Source organism: Ornithodoros turicata, chromosome 2, assembly GCF_037126465.1.
Source record: "Ornithodoros turicata isolate Travis chromosome 2, ASM3712646v1, whole genome shotgun sequence".
Classification (NCBI taxonomy): Eukaryota; Metazoa; Arthropoda; class Arachnida; order Ixodida; family Argasidae; genus Ornithodoros; species Ornithodoros turicata.
In genome coordinates, this window is record NC_088202.1 from 27,090,210 (window position 1) to 27,110,289 (window position 20,080).

The 20,080-nt window shown below is 44.1% G+C and overlaps 1 protein-coding gene across 1 annotated transcript in view; it reads left to right on the forward strand.

The window, feature by feature from the left end:
• LOC135383256 (carboxypeptidase inhibitor SmCI-like) overlaps positions 1–19,858 on the forward strand; it is an 87,182-nt gene extending 67,324 nt beyond the window's left edge. Inside the window, exons 3-5 of the mRNA XM_064612794.1 lie at positions 11,022–11,273; positions 12,437–12,610; positions 19,755–19,858. Of these exons, the coding sequence (XP_064468864.1) occupies positions 11,022–11,273; positions 12,437–12,610; positions 19,755–19,759 (431 nt within the window). The 3' untranslated portion in view covers positions 19,760–19,858. The remainder of the gene's footprint in view (positions 1–11,021; positions 11,274–12,436; positions 12,611–19,754) is intronic.
• The last annotated feature ends 222 nt before the right edge of the window (positions 19,859–20,080 follow it).

Genomic DNA, 20,080 nt, shown 5'->3' on the forward strand with positions numbered 1-20,080 from the left:
TTCATAGCCCTCATAGCTAGCACACGTAAAGTCTAGGCACTATAGTACACCTGCACGGAGTGAAAATGGTGTCACTTTAAAGGGCGCTGAAGAAAGAATGTCAAAGTCAGTAGATGTGACACAAAATTGCACATTTTTAGCGCTCATGGCTTCTCAATGGCAGGTCAGATATCTCTATATGTAGTATGCTTTTAATGTACAATCTTTCCTCTATCGTTCAATATATAGAAAACCATTCTAACCCGTTTCGTTGCCGAAAGAGATGTCAGTAAATTTAGTTGAGAGCAGAAAATTGCCGATGTTTGTTATGGCACACCTCAGCCGCTGCAATACTTATTTCAGTAATTTTGTGGTTCCTGAAAGGTCAACGTATCCTCTAAATCCAGCTGGAAAAATATGTTGCACTGTTTTAGTACGGTGAACGCAGCGATTTTTCTCTGTGTCCAGGTCTCGCCGTTGCGGCCTTGCACTCCGACTCCACTATGGAGTGGCACGCCATCGCGCGTTTCCATTTTCACAGGGCCTTCGGTCGCCCTGATGTTCCATTGATTCCTCCCGCTGGTACTTATTTGTGGACATGTCCACGTTTGCATTCTTATTTACGTGCAAACCTGTTATATGCCGTTGCGAGACCAACAGATGGCGTCTCTCGATTATGCCGCAGCGACTGAGAGTGCAGTGTACTGACTGACAATATGTAGCTGAGTATAGCAACGACTTTTGAATCAGTTTTGTCAATAATGCACAAGGTGTAACTTTTTAAAATTAGATTCTGTACAGGGAAGCGGTACCAGTGGCTGATTGCTGGGTGTGCCGTCTTTGTTAGACGCAAAAAGAAGTACCAACAAACGGTCAGGCTACATTGCATAGGTAGCATATGCATCCCCTGAGTCCCGACATTATTTGGTCAATCAGACAGGATTTCGTCAATAAGAGGACGTTTGCACCACGCCAGACCAGGCGAACCCTTGTCGTTAGAATGCGTCCCTCATTCTTTGTTATTACTATGTCATAAATAGATGTCACGATAATTTCCATCGCCAATATCGATAGTGTTTGGATGGCTATCGCCCCTCACTAACTCCATGAACCATACGTGCAGCCCGCAGCAGGGAACAACGAAAAAACAATCGAAGAACCGACAACAGCGCCACGGCAGCCTCCTCGCCCGAGCATGAACGAGGCGAAAGTCTTTTCGCAGAAAGGCATATGGTACCTATGCAATGTAGGCCGACAGATTGTGTTACTTCTTTTTGCGGCTGTAATGAAGACGGCAGATACAGCAATCAGCCACTGGTAGCGCTTCCCAGTATAGAAGTTAATTTTAAAAATTCATACCTTGTGCAGCATTGACAAAACTGTTTCAAAAGTTGTTGCTATACTCAGCTACATATCGTCAGTCAGTACAGCACTCTCAGTCGCTGCGGCACAATAGACAGACGCCATCTGTTGGTCTCGCAACGGCATATAACAGGGCTGCACGTAAATAAGAATGCCGACGTGGACGTGTCCAGAAATAAGTGCCAGCGGCGGGAATCAATGCAACATCAGGGAGACCGAAGGCCCCGTGAAATGGGAAACGCGCGACGGCGTGCCACTCCAAAGTGCAGGGCCGCAACGGCGAGACCTGGGCACAGAGAAAAATTCTCTGCGTTCACTCTACAAAAATAGTGCAACATATTTTTGCAGCTGGATTTAGGGGATACGTTGGCCTTTCAGTAACCGCAAAATTATTGCAATAAGTATTGCAGCGGCTAAGGTATGACATTGGCAATTTCCTGCCCTCCCACCTAAGTTTACTGACATCTCTTTCGGCAACGAAACGGGTTAGAATGGTTTCCTATATATTGAACGGTAGAGAAAATATTGCACATTAAAAGCATACTTCATTTACGGATATGTGACCTGCCGTCAATGAGATATGAGCGCTAAATCTTTGCAATTTTTCTCACATCTGCTGATTTTGGCATTTTTTCTTCAGCGTCCCTTTAAATTGATACCATTTTCACTCCGTACAGGTATACCAGAGTGCCCAGACTTTACGTGTGCCTGCTATGAGGGCTGTGACACGAATGAAATGGCATCAGTAAGACTGCAAATTCGCGAGAAAAAATTATGTTGCAAAGACTGCGCCACCTAACCTACTTTAAAAGCGATAAAACCCCAGTGCCGGGGAACAAGTCAAAAGACGGCACAACACACAGGCACAGACTGACGAACAAGAATTTATTATTGTCAAAAACCTGCTTTATATCCTGAACCAACAACGCCCTCTTCCGCAAGGGTCCCAATCACACCCTCAGCATGTCTAGTGGCTTTATCTTTATCAAAAGCACAAGACTTGTCTTGCGTCCCTCCTGTTCGAATCTTCCAAAAACCGAACAGCCCAATTTTTAACCATTTTCGATGCCAACTAACCCCACTCCATCTGTGGACTGGTTGATTGTAGGAAGCTCCGGGAACCTGCTTTCGTCTTCACTGAAGGTCGTTTCCAACATATATATTTTTCACTGAAATCAAAAAATGTCATCGGCGCTCCTTGGTCGATTTAAAATGGAATTACCCTTTTATACGTTGTTGAAGCAACGGGGTTTGGACTCTGTCATGCTTACTATCGACAGCTGAAACATCGATATATAGTTTTGTTCAAAATTATCGTATCAAAAGTATCGATAGTCAAATGAGTAGTCACATCAATCATTGATAGTACTATCGATAGTGTTTGGATGGCTATCGGCCCTCACTAACTCCATGAACCATAGGTGCAGCCCGCAGCAGGGAACAACGAGAAAACAATCGAAGAACCGACAACAGCGCCACGGCAGCCTCCTCGCCCGAGCATGAACGAGGCGAATGTCTTTTCTCCCTTCGGAGGTCTGACGTTGATTTCACCTCCTCTTCTAGTCGCCATACTGGGGATACCGCACGAACAGAGCGAGCTCTTCGGTCCCAATCCGAGAAGGCTTTGATCCTTTGTCCTATGCCCACGTGTATTTGATTTGTCTGGCGCCGAGCGTGCTTCGTTGAAGAGCCGCTAGGATACGACGCCCGTGTGAAGAAGGTTCATTAAACTCGCAGCAGGCGAATTAATAATTAATGGGCGGGAAAACTTACGACCAGGGACACGCGTTGGGGGATGTCACTATTATGTGCCTGGAACACACAAACTGAAAAACAGGGCAGAAGCCTGACGGTGGCCATGATAAACGAAAATAGAATTTCAAGAAGGAGGGTTTGTTCGTAATGATTTTTTGTTACAGACATCGGTGGGGAAAATCTTGGAACTCTTGGAAAAAATCTTGTAGGAGTCTTACGGAAGAGCTACAGAACGAGATTTTTCGGTGCGCTGCGAAGTTAGCTGAAGGTTAATGTGGATAGACTCCTCGCGCAGGAATCGGGGATTTTGTTGCACTCCCTAATGCTGAGCACAAATATAGTTATTTTACTTCTACATTCACAAATATCATACGGAAAGCCTCTAAAATACTCACGTACACTCGACGATCGACGGTTAGACAACTGTGGGTTACAAGAGCAATTGCTAGGAGTATTACGTATAAAAACAATCTGTACACGAATGTTAGACTGTCTCGGCCGAACCAGGTGATTCGTGCTAGTTACAAAAGATATAACAATGTTCTACAAAACGCGCTTCGGTAAGCTAAGAAAGGCTATTACGAACAACTCAGTTTCCTTTCGTGAAGTAACACAAAGCGCCAGTGGCTTATCCAGAAACTCGAACACGGAGGGGTGTTAGAAAAAATTGGGGGGTTATTACCATAGTTACATCATAACAGCTTAACATATCATTACCGATATATGTCTAAAGCTGAAAGCTAACGGGCCTCCCCTGTAAGGGGTACACAGATGAAAAAGTTAGGGGTTCTCACTGAACATTTGGGGAATGTAGCGGGGATCTCATCTCAAATCACTGCAAAGCACCTCGAACTCCGAGGACGGTGGTAGCCTGGTGGAAGGGTACAAGTTACTCAGACACCCTCTTCAGCGAGGGGCGTTATACAGGGTGCGTCATTAAAAACTGACCAGAATTTTCATTAAAAAAAGCTGTGAGAGCAGCATAGGTGTTGTTTTTGCAGTTGAATTCTACGGCCAGGGGGACATCCTCTGGAAGAGAGTATGTAACTACCCGATGACTAATTGCCTGAAATTTATTAATTAATTTTTTTAATTAGGGAATTTCGGGCAGAAGCGAGATTGAGAGACTATCCTCGTTGAACACCTTTCCACGTTTAAAAAATCCTGAAACGCGCACGTGCGCTAAAATATCCATCCTCGAATTTCGGTATGCAAATGAGCCAAAACCGAAACCGCGGCGACCGGGAACGCGGGGAGTACAGCGCTCATTTCACGTCAGATGGCCACGTGATTTGGAGCGCTGGAGTTAATTGGAGTGGGTGCCGCTCAGCTGGGCAGAAAAACCGCTCTCCGGCACAGATAAGCCTCCGTCGGTGTGGGTGATGCGCTTCTCAGGCGCGCTTTTTCGGTTTTGGCTCATTTGCATACCGAAATTCGGGGATGGATATTTTACCTCAAGTGCGTGTTTCAGGATTTTTTAAACGTGGAAAGGTGTTCAACGAGGATAGTCTCTCAATCTGCTATCTCGACTTTGCACGAAAATCCCTAGTTAAAAAATTAATTAATGAATTTCAGGTAATTATTCATCTGGTAGTTACATACTCTCTTCCAGAGGATGACCCCCTGGCCGTAGAACTCAACTGCAAAAACAACACCTATGCTGCTCTCACAGCTTTTTTATGAAAATTCTGGTAAGTTTTTAATGACGCACCCTGTATGTAGTGTGTCGTGTGTCCACATTTCGGCGCACATTAAAGAACCCTCAAGTGGGCAAAATTAATTCACACTGTGGCGTCGCTCATCATCGCAGTTTTCTCGTGACGCGTAAAGCCCCAAATTATTGTTATTCCCAAATCACCTCTGGCGTCACGTTGCATTATCAGGAAATGTTGCTTGAAATCCAGCTGGTACACGCTTCCTTCTACGCAACAGTGTTCCAGTTTCTGATCCGTTCCAGATAGCAACTTTATTTAAGGAATACTTTTGCAATATTTTTTAGCCGAGTCTAGTCCCCAGCTCTTGCTGTGCATACACCCCTGCCACCCCCGCCCATGATAGAGGAGTGTAGTGTTTCTTTATAATCCCGACCAGGGTTGCGGAGTTCCCACTCCGGAATTGGAATGATTCCGGAATCATTCCAGATTTAGCAGAGCCCGGAATAGAATTGGAATGGAATGGCGGAAACTGTCCTAGGAATGGATTGGAATGGTCTGAGTGCCCCGGTGACAGTTTTGGTTTCAACGTGCTGGTTTCTGCCCTCGCGCCCCTTGCACCGCACCTACATACGGTCAAGAGTGAAATAACCTTGCCTTTGTGCTTTTTCCGTGCTTGGTAATGGCAATCTCCTCTAGCACTGCTCGACTTGACAGTACGGTTACCGGTACTTTTCTCGTCTTGAGGGAATTAACGGAATGGAATTGGGTTGCCAAGCCATTCCAGGAGTAGGGATTGATCATACCTTTTCATTCCGAGGAATTGAAAGGAATGGAATTACCACAAATCTCCATTCCTCGGAATGGAATTGGAACGGAATGGGAGACCCCATTCCGCAACCCTGATCCCGACATCCAGTGGCATTATTTCCTCTATTATCGAGTCCTCGAAGCCATTAAAATCTTACGGTGATGACGGTATATCATCAATATTTTTAGCACGCTTCTACAGTTTCTTGGCTTAACGTTTGTCTATATTGTTCAATTAATTATTTTCAGCAGGTATCCTTCCACTGGAATTAAAGCTTGTTAGCACAGTAGCAGTGCATAAGAAAGGTGAAAAACAAATCTACCACCGTTCATCCATGCCACTGAATATATAGGCCAAACTACTTATAGTGGGGTCTTTTTCGACCTCGCTAAAACCTTTGATCTGGTGAACCACAGTATTATCCTCATGAAAGCGGAAGGGTATGGTATTAGGGGTACGCCACTCGTTTTGCTCGAGATGTCTTTGCACTCAGGTGTCCACAAGGGTCACTTGTCGGCTCCTTTCTCTTCGAAGTATACATTAGTGACCTGTCGACTATCTCCCTAACACATGTATTTTTTTACGCCGATGATACTAACACTTTCGCTGAAAATGTTCCTCCTCTGTTCAACAAAGCAACTTTAGTCTTGGAATAATTCCGAATATGGCTTCTTGTCAGTAAATTAGTGGCCAGTGTTTAAAACATCTAAACGTAAGGTAAACGTAATCTTAAATGTAACGTAAACATCTAACAAGTTTTTCATCCCCCTAATCAGAAAAAAAACATGCCTAACTACGTTGACAATGTGTTACGCTCAGGCCACACAAACTTACTCGCGTATCGTCTCTACGGTTTCTCTCCATGTACTACATGAAAAATCGGGTGTTCATATCCGTACCTGTAAAAATTACTTTTCCAAAGTAATTGAATTACGATTACAATTACATGTTCACAAAAGTAATTAAATTACAGTTGGCTAGTTCCATCTCAAATCGAACAATCCGGTACACTTGATGTCTCGAATGAATGGGAAAAAAATATATGTTGAAGCTATCGGTGAGTTAGGAGAAATAAACGCTTTCCGAATTCTCTGCGCTGCGTGGTTCGGGAAGTAGGAGAGGAGGAAAAAACTGCCTCTCATAAGACGATGTTGTCGCGCGCGGGTTTGAGCGTTCGGTACAAGGCTATTTCTTGTCGCATTATAGAAATTTCTTGATCTGGCTTTAGACCACTTAGGGCACAATAGGATCCTGCGTTGGCAGGGCTGTGTCCGTTTTTGTTTGTCTACAAAAAAATATCAAAGTTGACTCAAAGTGCCGAAAAGCACCATATTCACTGCAACTTTGCGGACGATGTACAAAACGGATAAGATTGAGCTTTATGCCGTTTAATTTGTCATTCATGTGGCTATCGAATGATGTAGAATTTGTTGCTCTACTCTGTCGGAAACGTAAGCGATACCTCTTTCAGTAACACCATACCACCGAAAAACGACGAATTTGGGAAGCCTTTATCTGAAAAACCCCACCAAAAACTTGCCTCGAAAATTTTATATGTTGTAGGTAGTTCCTTAGACTATGCACGGAAGAAAAATCAAAAGTCGGACTTTATGGGTAGGCGCACTGTGAATTTTTAGCCATCCCTATACGCGGCGCGCATTCAAGCCGTGGCACCGTGTCCCGCGTGTTGCAAAATTGAATTTTCCAAAGGGACTCTCAACTTCTGTCTTCACGTAAAAAGTAATTGCTATCATTTGAAATCGTTCTGAGCGCTTGCATTCATAATAGTGTTGTAATCGCTGAATGTAGACTGTGGAGCAACCATATGTGCTCACATTTTTTGCGAGATGGCACACATGCATTGCAAGTGCTGGGAGCCCGTGAAGAACAGAATGCTTTAGAATACTTTTGCGTCTTTATAAGAGGCATATTTGTCCACGGTGATCATATCGAAGCATACTTACAGTACACAGAATAACAAGAACTTGACAGCGAAGAAGACAAGGTGACGTAGGTAAGAAGGTAACGTAAGTTATGCAGAGCATCCCGGGTGGATGAGAGTGCTCGTGTCATGAACTGCTTTAGGCCGTCGTGGAAGCCACTTTCCTTAATATTACTTTTGATGGCAGGTTCTTGTCAGATTTTCTTTCAAATGTGGGCAACATTGCTGCGTGTTGTGATTCAGGCACCTTTGCTGTGAAGTACTTGAAGCAGCTTCTACATAGCTGGCCCATTTCTGTTGCGCCTTCGGCTTGATCTGCTGGAACCACAGTCTTTATGGCAGCTACGCCGATCTCCGAAGCAAAGCGAAAATCCTTTGTCTATAGCACTTTTTTCTTGTGTATGAGGCGGTAGTCAGCGAAATCCACGCGATCAGCACTGTACAACGAACAGGCCATTGAGGTAGGTGTGAAAGCAGGACGACACACTACAGTAATGCAGATGTCGTCGCACACTCTGTATAAGGGCACTCCATGCACTTCTGTAGTCGAGAAGTGAGTGAAGCGTCTTCTGTGTGTAGGCGAAGCTTTGCGCAAGGTCGCAGCATGTCGAACCGAATAACATATTGGACAGCGGCGCCAGTCGGGCTGTTTCGGCAAGGTTCACAAAAGGCACCATGAATTAGCCTTGAGTGTGTGCGTATGGCACTACACAACAACATTTTCCTCAGTGCAATTTCCCCCGTCCGAGGTCATGGGGCCGTAGGAAAGGAAATGTTTCAAAGAATACTGGAAGTCACTGCGTCCCTGCTGCCATAATGCGTACAGTAAATATGCTTGTTTAGAATAACCCTGAACAGATATGCCTCTTACAAAGATGTAAAATCATTCTGTTCTTCCCGGGCTCCCAGCACTTGCAATGCATGTGTGACATCCCGCAAAAAATGCGAGCACATCTGGTTGCTCCGCAATCTAGATTCAGCGATTACACCATTGCTTTGAACGCAAACGCTCAGAACCTTGAAAAGGAAACCTCAGAATGGTTTCAAATGACAGCTATTACTTTTTATATGAAGACAGAAGTTGAAAGTCCCTTTGGAAAATTCGATTTTGCAACACGCGGGACACGGTGCCTCCGCTTGAATGCGCTCCGCGTATAGGGCTGGCAAAAAATTCACAGTGCGCCTACCGATGAAGTCCGAATTTTGATTTTGCTTCTGTGCATAGTCTAAGGAACTACCTAAAACATATAAAATTTTCGAGGCAAGTTTTTGGTCGGGTTTTTTAGATAATGGCTTCCGAAATTCGTTATTCTTCGGTGGTATGGTGCTACTAAAAGAGGTATCGCTTACGTTCCTTACAGAGCAGAGCAACAAATTATACATTATTCGAGAGCCCTATGAATGACAAATTAAACGGCATAGAGCTCAGTCTTATCCGTTTTGTACATCGTCCGCAAAGCTGCAGTGAATATGGTGTTTTTCGGCACTTTGAGTCAACTTTGATATTTTTTTGCAGACAGACAAAAACCGGTACAGCACTGCCAACGAAGGATCCTATCGTGCCCTAAGTGTTCTAAAGCCAGATCAAGAAATTACTATAATGCGAGAAGAAATGGCCTTGTAGCGAACGCTCAAACCCGCTCGCGACGACGTTGCCTTATGAGAGGCACTTTTTTCCTCCTCTCCTATTTCCCGAACCGCGCACCGCAGAGAATTCGGAAAGCGTTTAATTCTCCTAACTCACCAATGACTCAAACATATATTTTTTTCCCGTTCATTCGAGACATCAAGTGTATCGGATTGTTCGATTTGAGATGGAACTAGCCAGCTTTTACAATTACTCATTTTCTATTGTAATCCAATTACAATTACAATTACCGAAAAAAGTAATTGGATTACACTGAATTACATTTACAAAGTTGACTACAGCGGGCAAACGACGTGCAAACTGCAAGATTTGATGTACACAATTATTGCGCATGTTCTGAAAGATGGTGGTAGTTGTGCTTGTGGCAGAAAAACAAGTTAGAGAAGTCTTACACAGGGACAAGTCTCTCGCCATGTTAAAGAAACACCGAACATCACAGTCAAAAGGCTTTCTTTCTTCAGGTATGCGAACAAAGTGCAGATCATGAGTGCAGCTTGTAACGTCCATTGGCCTTCAAGAGTAAGGTATTCTGAAAGTTCTTGTCTGTAAGGCTGCCACGTCTCCTTGTCATAACAAGACAACCAACCGAACACAGACGCTCCACTAGTGCACTGCTGAGCAGCCCAACATTGTACATCATGAACACCTCGAGCTCACAAGGAAGATCTTTCAAGCACTCTAACGACTCTGAAGTGCGTGTCGATACCCACAATTCGTACTCCTTTTCCCATGGCGCAAGAGTTTTTCTCCTTCCACATTCAAATGAAAAAAAAAAAAAAATTTGTACCGAGAAATGTACCGATCTGAATTGAGTCTTTGGGTAATCACTGTGAAAAAAAAATGAAAAAAAAAAACGGTGTGGAACTGACTGAAACTTTGGCCTTCCCAGATAGACTCAAAAAAGTGATATTTCTTATTTGGTACCAAAAATGTGCCTCGCTCAAAAGCTCAGTACGCAAAATATAAATACAGTCGGTGCACATCACGCTTCACGAAGTTTAGCGGCAAAACTGCATAATGTCAAGATTTCTCCAAAAGTAAGAGACGTCACTGGGGGTTAACGTCTCTCTAGCACGGCAAAAGCGTTTCCGCTTTCAGATGTGGGGAGAAGAGCTCGATATTCCAGGCGCAATGCCTGTAGGCGCTTTGCAGATCGAGCAGTCTATGACGTCATACATCGCAAAACTAGAAATTAATCTCATGATGATTCCACTTCACATATAAAGAAACAATCTTTCAAGAGAATACAGTGCGTGACACTTGGATTGCCATCAAATAAATTCGGTAAGATTCTGAAGAGACGAGATTATGTATATATAAGTATGTATAAGTATAAGTGTGTATAAGTGCATGTATATATATATGTATGTATAAGTGCATGTATATAAGTGCATGTATGTATAAGTGCAAGAGTTCCTAAACCAGACATGCTCCATACACTGATGGCGTAATGGAATGGATTCCCAGACGCATGAAATATATCTTTCATTCGTCATCTAGTTATCACTTAAGCAGGCCCAAAGTCACGTACCCACACTTGTCAGTGATGGTCTGACTTCTCCATCGCTGAGTAACTAATTACCTTAAGATTGTAATAGTACGCCTTTATTGAACTTTTCTTTTTCGCCAGACGAGCGGAAGTAAAATGTTGAGATAGTGGGTTCACTAAGCTGAAGCGTCAGGGCAACAACATTGAAAGCTGACAGCCCAACGACCGTTTGGGGACGGTTATGGGAATGAAATAGCAACGCGTAGGACAGAGAAGGGATGTGTGAACAGTGAAATAGCCGATAAACGAGTGTCCAGTGAATTAATTAATTATAGAGCAGCGCATCATTCATGTTAATGTACTGCGACCGTTGCATCACGCAGGCTTCAGTGAAATACCGACCATCACCATGGGCGGCTCTTCTGAAGAAATTCCCGATGATAAAGTGGAGCGTGCGGTTTGGATGACATGCCACACAGAACACAGCTCGGGCACCCCATGTCCAGGTACCGGAAACAGAACTATGTTCTACCACGATCCTCGCACTAAGAAATGCACGGCCTTCACTTTTTTTGGATGTGGTGGAAACGAGAACAAGTTCTACACACGTCTCCAATGCGAAAGGTTCTGTAAAGGTAAATCAAAGCTCACGTCATATTTTCAGTTGACTTCATAAAGTGAACTAGTCATGCCTCGCTAATCTTCGATTGCCTTGGTTGTCACGTGTTATCATCCCGATAGCGAATTTCTGGATAAACAAATGAAGTGCAGGGAACGAAACCAAGAGCAGAACATTGCTTACCTAACGCGGTTTCGTAAACCCTCTTCTCCTCTTTCCGGTTCCTCTTTTTCGAGGAGCACGTTGCCACTGACAGCAATGATCCGGGTTCTTGTGCCCTCAAAGCAAAGAAAAAGCACTTTCGATAGACCTAGGATCCTAGGTATACGCGCCCGTTCTGCTTGCGATTCCGAAGGGTCACAGGAAAGACGTGTCATTTTTCCACAGAGTGTCGTAAATCGTACACTTGCCGACATCAATGACAGGACCTTCTTCACTAGAGGCCTGCAGATAACAAAAGTTTACTCTTCGGATAACCGATGCTCGCACGACGACTTTTTGAGCCCCGTGGATACGGAACAACTCTTTCGCCTTTCGGAAATCGTCTCTGCTGTCAGTCGGCAAACGTCTGTAGTGACGTACCTCAACGTAGTCAGTGATTGGGTAGAAATGGGTAAAAAGGGAGCAAAGAAGCATTAACGGAAAGCTTTCCCCAGGGGTGACATTCACCCTGGAGAATGCCAGCTTCAGCAAATGTCCAGGGCAGAGGTCATTGACACGTTTCCGTTTAAGCGAGCAAGAATAACATTACTTGTTAAAAATTGTTTCTAGAGCCGCACGCCCTGGTACGGATATATAATTCCGGAGAACTAAATACACACATAAACTAACGCAAGCTTGTCGATTCCCGGTATCGCAGATCAGACAACGATGTTTCTGGTTAACTGAGTTACGGATAAACGAGACAGGACTGTATTTAAGCAAAGTGGCACTAAATGTCTATGAAATGTCGCACTGTTCAACAAACGGGAACCTCCTAGAAATGCGACAACACTCCGATAAAACTTTTTGCGTCTCTATTTTGCTCGCAGTGCAAGAAACCCTTGAGCTTGAGGACACGTAAAAGACGAACACACATGTGTCCTCAAGCTCAATGTTTTCTTGCATTATAAATGTTCACCAGCTAGCCGCCATCCTCTTGGTTCGGCTCTATTTTCCTCTCTGCTCTTTTTCTTGTAGTGAGACCCGAAGGTCGTTGCGGAGAAGAGATGAAACAAGGGATATGTAGGGCAATGCTCAGCAGATATTACTTCGACTGGAAAACATGGCAATGCCTCAGATTTTACTACGGAGGGTGTTACAGCAACGGCAACAATTTCGAAACACGAAAAGAATGCGAGCGTGCATGTAAACGTAAGTACGTTCCATCCACATCAAATCTGGAACAAATTTTGCAAAGGAGGTTATTGCGACTGAAGCCCTCAAAATACATTCTTACTCCAACAGTATTGCCGCCTGAATACGCTACGACGGTACGTTTCTGCGCATGAGAGAAAGAAAAGGTTGCAGAAAGCACGTGACAAAGCGTCTGTCCAGTCAGAAAGCAGCAATAAGGGGGTATTCGCAGACGGGCGACCAGCTCGCGTGGCTCAGTGGTTAGCGTGCTGGGCATGTCACGTCGAGAGTGGGAGGTACCCCGGTTGGAATCCCGGTGTCGGCTGTGCTGTCTGGGGTTTTTCCTGGGTTTTCTTCAGACACTTTCAGACATTTGCAGGCACAGGTTCCTTAGAAGTAGGCGCGCGACGCACATGCCCCCGGGCGTCAGTCGTGACGTTGTGAGGCCGGCAGCGGCGAGCCCTTTCACCATCACCACCACCGGGCCACAACACTATAGTGAAAAACATGAAGCAACGTGGTCCTCACGTACGGTTGTTGTGTTACCTTATTTAAGAGCGATCCAATGAGACCGTTCTACGTGCACGAGGGGAAAAGCTGAGGAACTGCGCGAAAGGTTGACGTACTTTCATAGCGTAGCTAGCATAGCGTTCACTATACTCAAAAACAGATTATGCTGCTGGTGGTGGTGACGGTAGGAAAAGAGCTCGCCCTTGTCGGCTTTACGAAGGTGGGCAATGTCACGACTAACGCTCCCGGGTATAAGCCTCCTAGGCCGACTTCTAAGGGAACTGTGCCGACAGTCGAAGAGTCTGAGTAAGACCTAGGAAAAAACCCAGACAGCACAGCCGCCACCGGGATTCGAACACGGGTGCCTCTTGGTATCTCTCAGATCGCGTTTTCAAAAGTGGCAACAAAATTCATAGTTATGGTATGTCGCTACAGTTATCCGTTTCAGTCCAAACCAGTCCAGTTCCCCAACATGTGGCGCTTAGTAAAAAAGACCGAAGTATAACTTCGGATAGCCTGCAATAATACCGAACTGTATCTCCACCGGTGATTGCCCACACACCTCAAAAAGTGGGTGCAGCTCCAGGTATTGACAGGTCCGTTAATGGTAGATTCCCGTTTCTCTACACGGCTCTGGTTCCAGATTTTCCAGGATGCCATCTGGTGGAAGCTGTGAACGGTGACCACTCAACCTATGAATTAAAACGAAATATTAGCTTCTGATAACGTTTGCTATTCGAAAATTATGAGAAAGCAAATTCTTGCAAAAGTAAAGCCTTGTCAGCACTTGTGACTTGTATCCGGAGTAGTGGATTGTACTAGGACCGTGTGCTTCATTGTGTACTACGATAACCGCTTATTTGGTCTGTATTTATTTTATGGCCTCCACATAGGGCATGCGAAAGTGTCGTATTTTTCCTTTCTCTCTTCATTTTTATTTTTTTATTTTTTATTTTTTTTGCGGGCGGAGGGGGGTTATGAGGGAGTAGCCGAATTTGTCTTGTGATAAATTCAATGTTTCCGTTTTATTTTTTCGCCAACGTCAACTGCTGCGTGTGCCCAGCACGCCTGTGCGAGAGAAAGAAACTCACTGCGCATGCACTGATGTTCCTTGAAGTGTGCAATCCCGTTCACGAATGGAAATTCAATGCTAGCGGTGTCAACCTTGGTCGCGGAAGCACACTTCGTCCGCATGTAGGGGTCGCAGCCTGATTACGATTGGAGGCGATGTGGTCCCTGTGTCAGTGCTAACGGGGTATTAAAGGGTCTCTGACCAGAACCTGGTCAATGTCTTTGTTTGTATGGATAACGAACCTACATGGTGCCTCCGAGTTACAACTGAAACGTTTCGTCTCTGCGGAGCCGCGAACTATTCCAAACAAGGAGCCGAAAAGCGGTTTCGATTTCTGCCCTCAACTCGTGCGATCAGCGCAAAACTCTAGCTCTTATGCAGGGGTTTTCCCATGTGTATGACGTCAAACGCCCGCGACGTTTATTGGTGGAAAGTGCATACTGGAAGTTCGGGTGGTTTCCGCAACTTCCGTATTGCTGGGTGCTTTTTCAATATGAACGTGGAAGCACAGCGCAGTCAACAAGTCAGCTTTTCAGCTACCTTTCAGCAGCTGAGAGGGACCTGCTACGTGCAGCAGAGTCCGCAGGTCTTGCTTTTGAAATGTTGAGCCGCGAACCGACTTCAGCATGAAGAGGAAGTTCCAACGACAGACTGTTAGATGATCTTTCAGCATCCATCATGATGAAGCACATGAACAGTTTTGTGTAAATTTCGTGTTTGACGGCGCCGTGTAAAGGGGCCGGAGTGGTTCATGCATAATAATGCCGAAAGAAGTCGAGTGCTAATGTTGCAAGGAGCTGCTCTTAAAGTAGCATATTTAGAACTTCGAGGGCAGCACGAGCCTAGCGCTCATATTCACAAGTAAGAAGCGTGTCTCATGCACGATCATGCTGGTTGGTTTCAGTACAAAATAGTTCTTCTAAATTTTTCGTTATTGTTCGTCACTTATCCAGAAAGAGTGCAGCTGAAAAAATACTCGGCGTCCTACTAGCTTTAGCTTTGTTCTAAGCTTGCGTGTCTCATACAGGAAATAGATACACCACATACCAACAGTTCGTGAGGTGGGTGTTGCACAAACTTGGGAAAAAACAAGAGAATCGTTATACCAGTCTGCGCGGTGAACAGGATACGCAAAGCATTTCCCATAGTAACTACTACATGCTTTAAATACCCAAGATACTGAGTGGAAGTACCCCATACAGGGGGTGCCCTTGCAATTTCAGCTGTAGACACATGTCGCTAATGATACGACTATAATAATGACCCCCCTCCCCCCAACTTTTTTCAACACCCCTCCATGCATGGGATTCTGGATAAACCACTGTGCTGATGCCTGGCACAAAGCACCATCTCATCAGCCTGCTCCGTCTATAGTACGAATTACATTGGGCTCTCAATTCCACCACAGACACAAATCCAATCCTGTTCTGACGCATCCTTTTGTCCACCCATTCAGTCAGTATGTCGTAAGTGTTGTTCGAACTCTTACTGTCTGATAGCACCCAAATAGTATTGTTTAAGCACCTCAAGTATTTTAATGATCGTTATGTGGAAGTAAATCAGACTGTAATGCAGGTTACCCTGTGTGTGACCTCCGGTTCCTGCTCTCAGTCCTCCAGAAGCGCTCACTACACAAGTTGACTATCGAAATCCTCAATCTTCCATGCATGATGTAAAACCCCAGCTCGCTTGCTTCCTAGCCATTTTTTTCATTCTCAAGCTTCCTTTTGTGTGCAAAGTGCGCACCCAGTTCGAGTAGGATGTAGACCTTGAGGAACCAAGCTTTGTATCTTGGGCTGCTCAAATACCCAAATAGGCATGTTGTAGTCAAAGAAGATGTAGTATGAAATGTGGTTCATATAGTTTATTGTGGCACTCAGATAATATCTTCATAATATGTCTGCAGAGATTGTTCCAAAATAGCTTATGTGATGCAGCGTCATACATTATTGGCTTCTGGGAAAAATCATGATTCACCTTATACAGACGGCAGCGTTTGTAACGGTGTCTGACACATTTTTAGCAGCCACTGTTTTAAAATATGCATTAAAAATACTCCGACTATGAAAGTATCACGAAGTTCTTCATTTCATTTGTTTACTTAAAAGACCCCTGTGAAGGGATTTACATAAACGGGGAGGTTTCTATCCAAAAAAGACAAATACCAAAATGATGTACACAAAAATTCACAAAATTCCTTCACTCACCACAAAGAATCCATTCGATCGGAAAATGGTCATAGCACTTGGAAATAAATGACTATATATTTTGTTCTGATGCTATGTGGGCAGGAAGGTCATTCGAGTTTGACACCATCAGCTGGTGTGGAGAGTAGAGGAATTTTTTTGTTTGTGTAGGTGGAGCAAGTACTTTGTGCGGGTCATCAAGTCGTGGAAGTAACTTGTGAGGGGATTGACAGTAAGTGGGGTGTGGAGGGGGGGTGACCGTAATATAACTTACGAAAGAATGCCAGGCCTGATACTTTTCATCTGGTAATTAAAGGAGTAAGAAAGAGTTGGGCTTTAATGGCTGAGACGCTGGAAAAAGGATGATAATCACGAGCAACAAACCGTGCGGTTCTGTACAAATTCTACTTTGTCGATTCAGAAATCCCAAGAGATTGTTGGGATGGGTTCCAGATTGCAGAGGCATATTCCAGTTCTTTTGAACATGGCAGTTGATGTTCGGAGACTGGAACACATAGAAAGGACAAATACATACAAAGCATTAAGTGCCTGAGAAATGAATGATGAAAGAAGGCAGTCACTGGGAAGGTTAGCCAGTAGTAGGACTTGAACCCATATCTTCTGTATTACCGTTCCAGGGCTCCTACCAATTGAGCTAAGCTAACACGCCTCTCCAGTGACTTCCAAGGGTGCGGATGTACCCTAGGAATAGGTTTTTGGGCAGGAGAACATTAGTCACTGTTATTACACAGGCATAGCTATCTGTCCAGTATGATCACCGCAGAGCACATTTGCAGGAACTCACAGGCACAAAACTTGCATAATAAATATGTAATAACCTCAAACAGCTATTATGTATAATAACTAGGACATGGAACTCCAATAGCAGATGGTCTGGCAGTACAACACAGGAATCTTGCCATCACAATATATTTCCCAAAATGCTGAAAATAAATCGATAGAATTACTGCAATGAACTGCTCAATTTTTCAACCTCAGATATATTTTTAGCACTCTGTCTTTCATGTTTCAAAATATACATGCATCGAACCTGCAGAAGCTTTTGTGTGTAAGTAGAGTCACACATCTCATGTGTAACAGGCAGGTCTAAGTTGTATTGAGATTTGTGAAGTCCTTACGCGTGCTCACCACATGTACATTCCTTTAAAGGGAACAAAAAACTTTTTGTTAGTAACAACTTCACGCTATATAGCACATTTATAAAAGAAATTGGTCCCGTACCTGACGGACAACTGTCATGACCATTGCCAGATGTCTTCCTCTCCTGTTCCTTCCACTTCCATGAAGTCATCACCCTAACATTGTTAAAAAAAAGCCATATAAATTTATGAGGATCTCATTTCATAGAAAATTAAATGAGGCTACCAGGCACGAAAAGCATCAGCCTGATAAGGTGCTTCGCACCAATGCAGTGTGCGATAACTGAGATATTACCACTACGAGCATACAGCAAATCACAACCACATAAATAAAATACACAACTGCACCGAGCTTTGCACATTTTCACACACACACACACACACACACACACACACAAATACATAACAGAGTGGCCTGTCTGTAATAAGACTTCAACAAGTTTGTGTAACCCTGTTTTGAAACTGGACACAGGAAGTCCATTTCCAATGAGCTGAAAAAATTTGTTCGGAAAAGGAACGGTTTCTGCTGATTTCCGTAGTTGGTCCGTAGCAGTGGAACCTTGTTAGGTGGTACAGTGATGGATTTCAAAACCGTAATGGCAAGTGTTTGCGATGGCGCTAAAAGATTCTGAATTTGCAAGGCAATTTTGTGTAAATATCTGATTTCCAAGTGAGCACTTTGTCTGTTGTATTTGTCTATGTGTCTATGGCTGGATGGATGGATTGTAGTGGCACCCCTGGTGGGCCTCTTTGCAACGAGGGTCCAGCACATTGCACCTGTAGACATGGTTGTCGTACACCAGGCTTTCTCTCTTTCTTTCTTTTTTTTTTGTGCACTGCAATTTTATCGTAGTTGCCCTCTGTGGTGTTTTCCCAGATTAGACAACAATAGTACAGCTTGGGGTGAACTAAGGATTTCCACTGCGTTGGTTTAGAATCCAGAGCCCTTCTTTACTATGGGCAGTACCTGCATATTATAAGGAAAACAAATAGAAGAAATTTTGTGCCTGATCCCTGCCTTTGTATTTCCAATATTTGGTTCCACATCTTGTCCAAGGAAGTCATGAACTACATTGGTGCACATTGCTGTGACAATTAAAATGTTACACCAAGATGCGGAATACACAGCTTTATTTTACGTACTGTGGATGTTACTTACAGCATTGGCATGGCTGCATTCTGAACAACACTCGGAATGTACCGTATGTCTTTTGATTTAGTGCGTAAACTTCAATTTTTCTTTAATCCTTATTTTTCTTTCTTGCGTAAATGGTCTGCTAACATCTGCATGCCGCAACGTAATTCTCAGAAGGAGAATATAATCACTGTATGAATTATACAGAAGACACTAACCTCGTCACGTCCAGATGCAACAGTCTTGGAAGATAGATTCAAGGAAAGCTCTGCGGACTGCTGTAGGCGGAGGTTCTTTGTACTCAAACTGAGGGGTCCGTCTCATAGTCTGCATTCTTCAAATACGATTGGCAAAATCCGCTGCCAACCATACCTGCCGCTGCGGTTGAACGCGCAGTATCGTACGGAACTGAATGCCCGCCGAGAAATCCCGCTTTGACGACACAACCGAGGCATGTCAAATGAAGTCTGTGTGCCTCGATAAATTGGTCGTTGTTCCAAAAGATATAAATAAAGAAAACTTGGAAATACACACACTACACTAACTCCGTGAAACAGCGCGCTGGATCCCGAAAGTCGTCGTAGCTCGTAGCCTCGTAGCTAGTTCCTCTTTCCACGGAAGTCGCTAATTGGATTATCGCAGTTATAAAACGGGTCGCAGATTTCGAAGTACGTATATACATACTTTTCATTTCCAGACATTGTGACAACAGTATATCGGCGTAAAAATGTTGGTTCTTGCCGAAAGTTGTTGTTGTAGTGCTCGATCACGTGACGGCATTCTGCGCGCTGATTGCATGGGCGATTGACGTCACCCCAATGGGATGACCAGATGAGTTTTCTATATATGCGTACGTTTTCGTGGTTTGACGCTAGGTGTGCCAGCGTCGGCGTGAACGGCGATGTTCAAAATTCGAGTTTACGAAAACTACGAGGTGTTGAGGCATGCATTTTCGTATGTGAAGTTGCTTTTGTGTATTCTATCGGTAGCCACTGTGGAAAAGTCTCTCCAGCTTCTGGTCAGAGACCCTTTAAGCGCATGTCCTTTAGCCATGTGTCGCGCAAGCTCACTCATATTCTACTTATCTTTCTCATTTCAGGTTGAGATCAACGAAAGCCGGCAGCGGCATTCCGGCCCCGACTCGCTCCTTTGCGGTTCGTCTCCAATTTATTTCAAATAAAATATACAGCTATCGGAAAGCGTCGCTAAGATATTTTTCTTTGAATCTTATCTAGGTATTTCTGGTATACGACTGATATGCAGACTCGTAAACGCCGCTACCAATACAATGAAAATGAACTCTGGTGAATCTTCCCTTGAGAAGACACCACCAAAGATCCAGACTCTTAAAAATGAACTTCACCGCATAGCACGCTCCTAGCCAACCATTATTTCGAATGATATCGTTATCTGCCATGGTTTGTT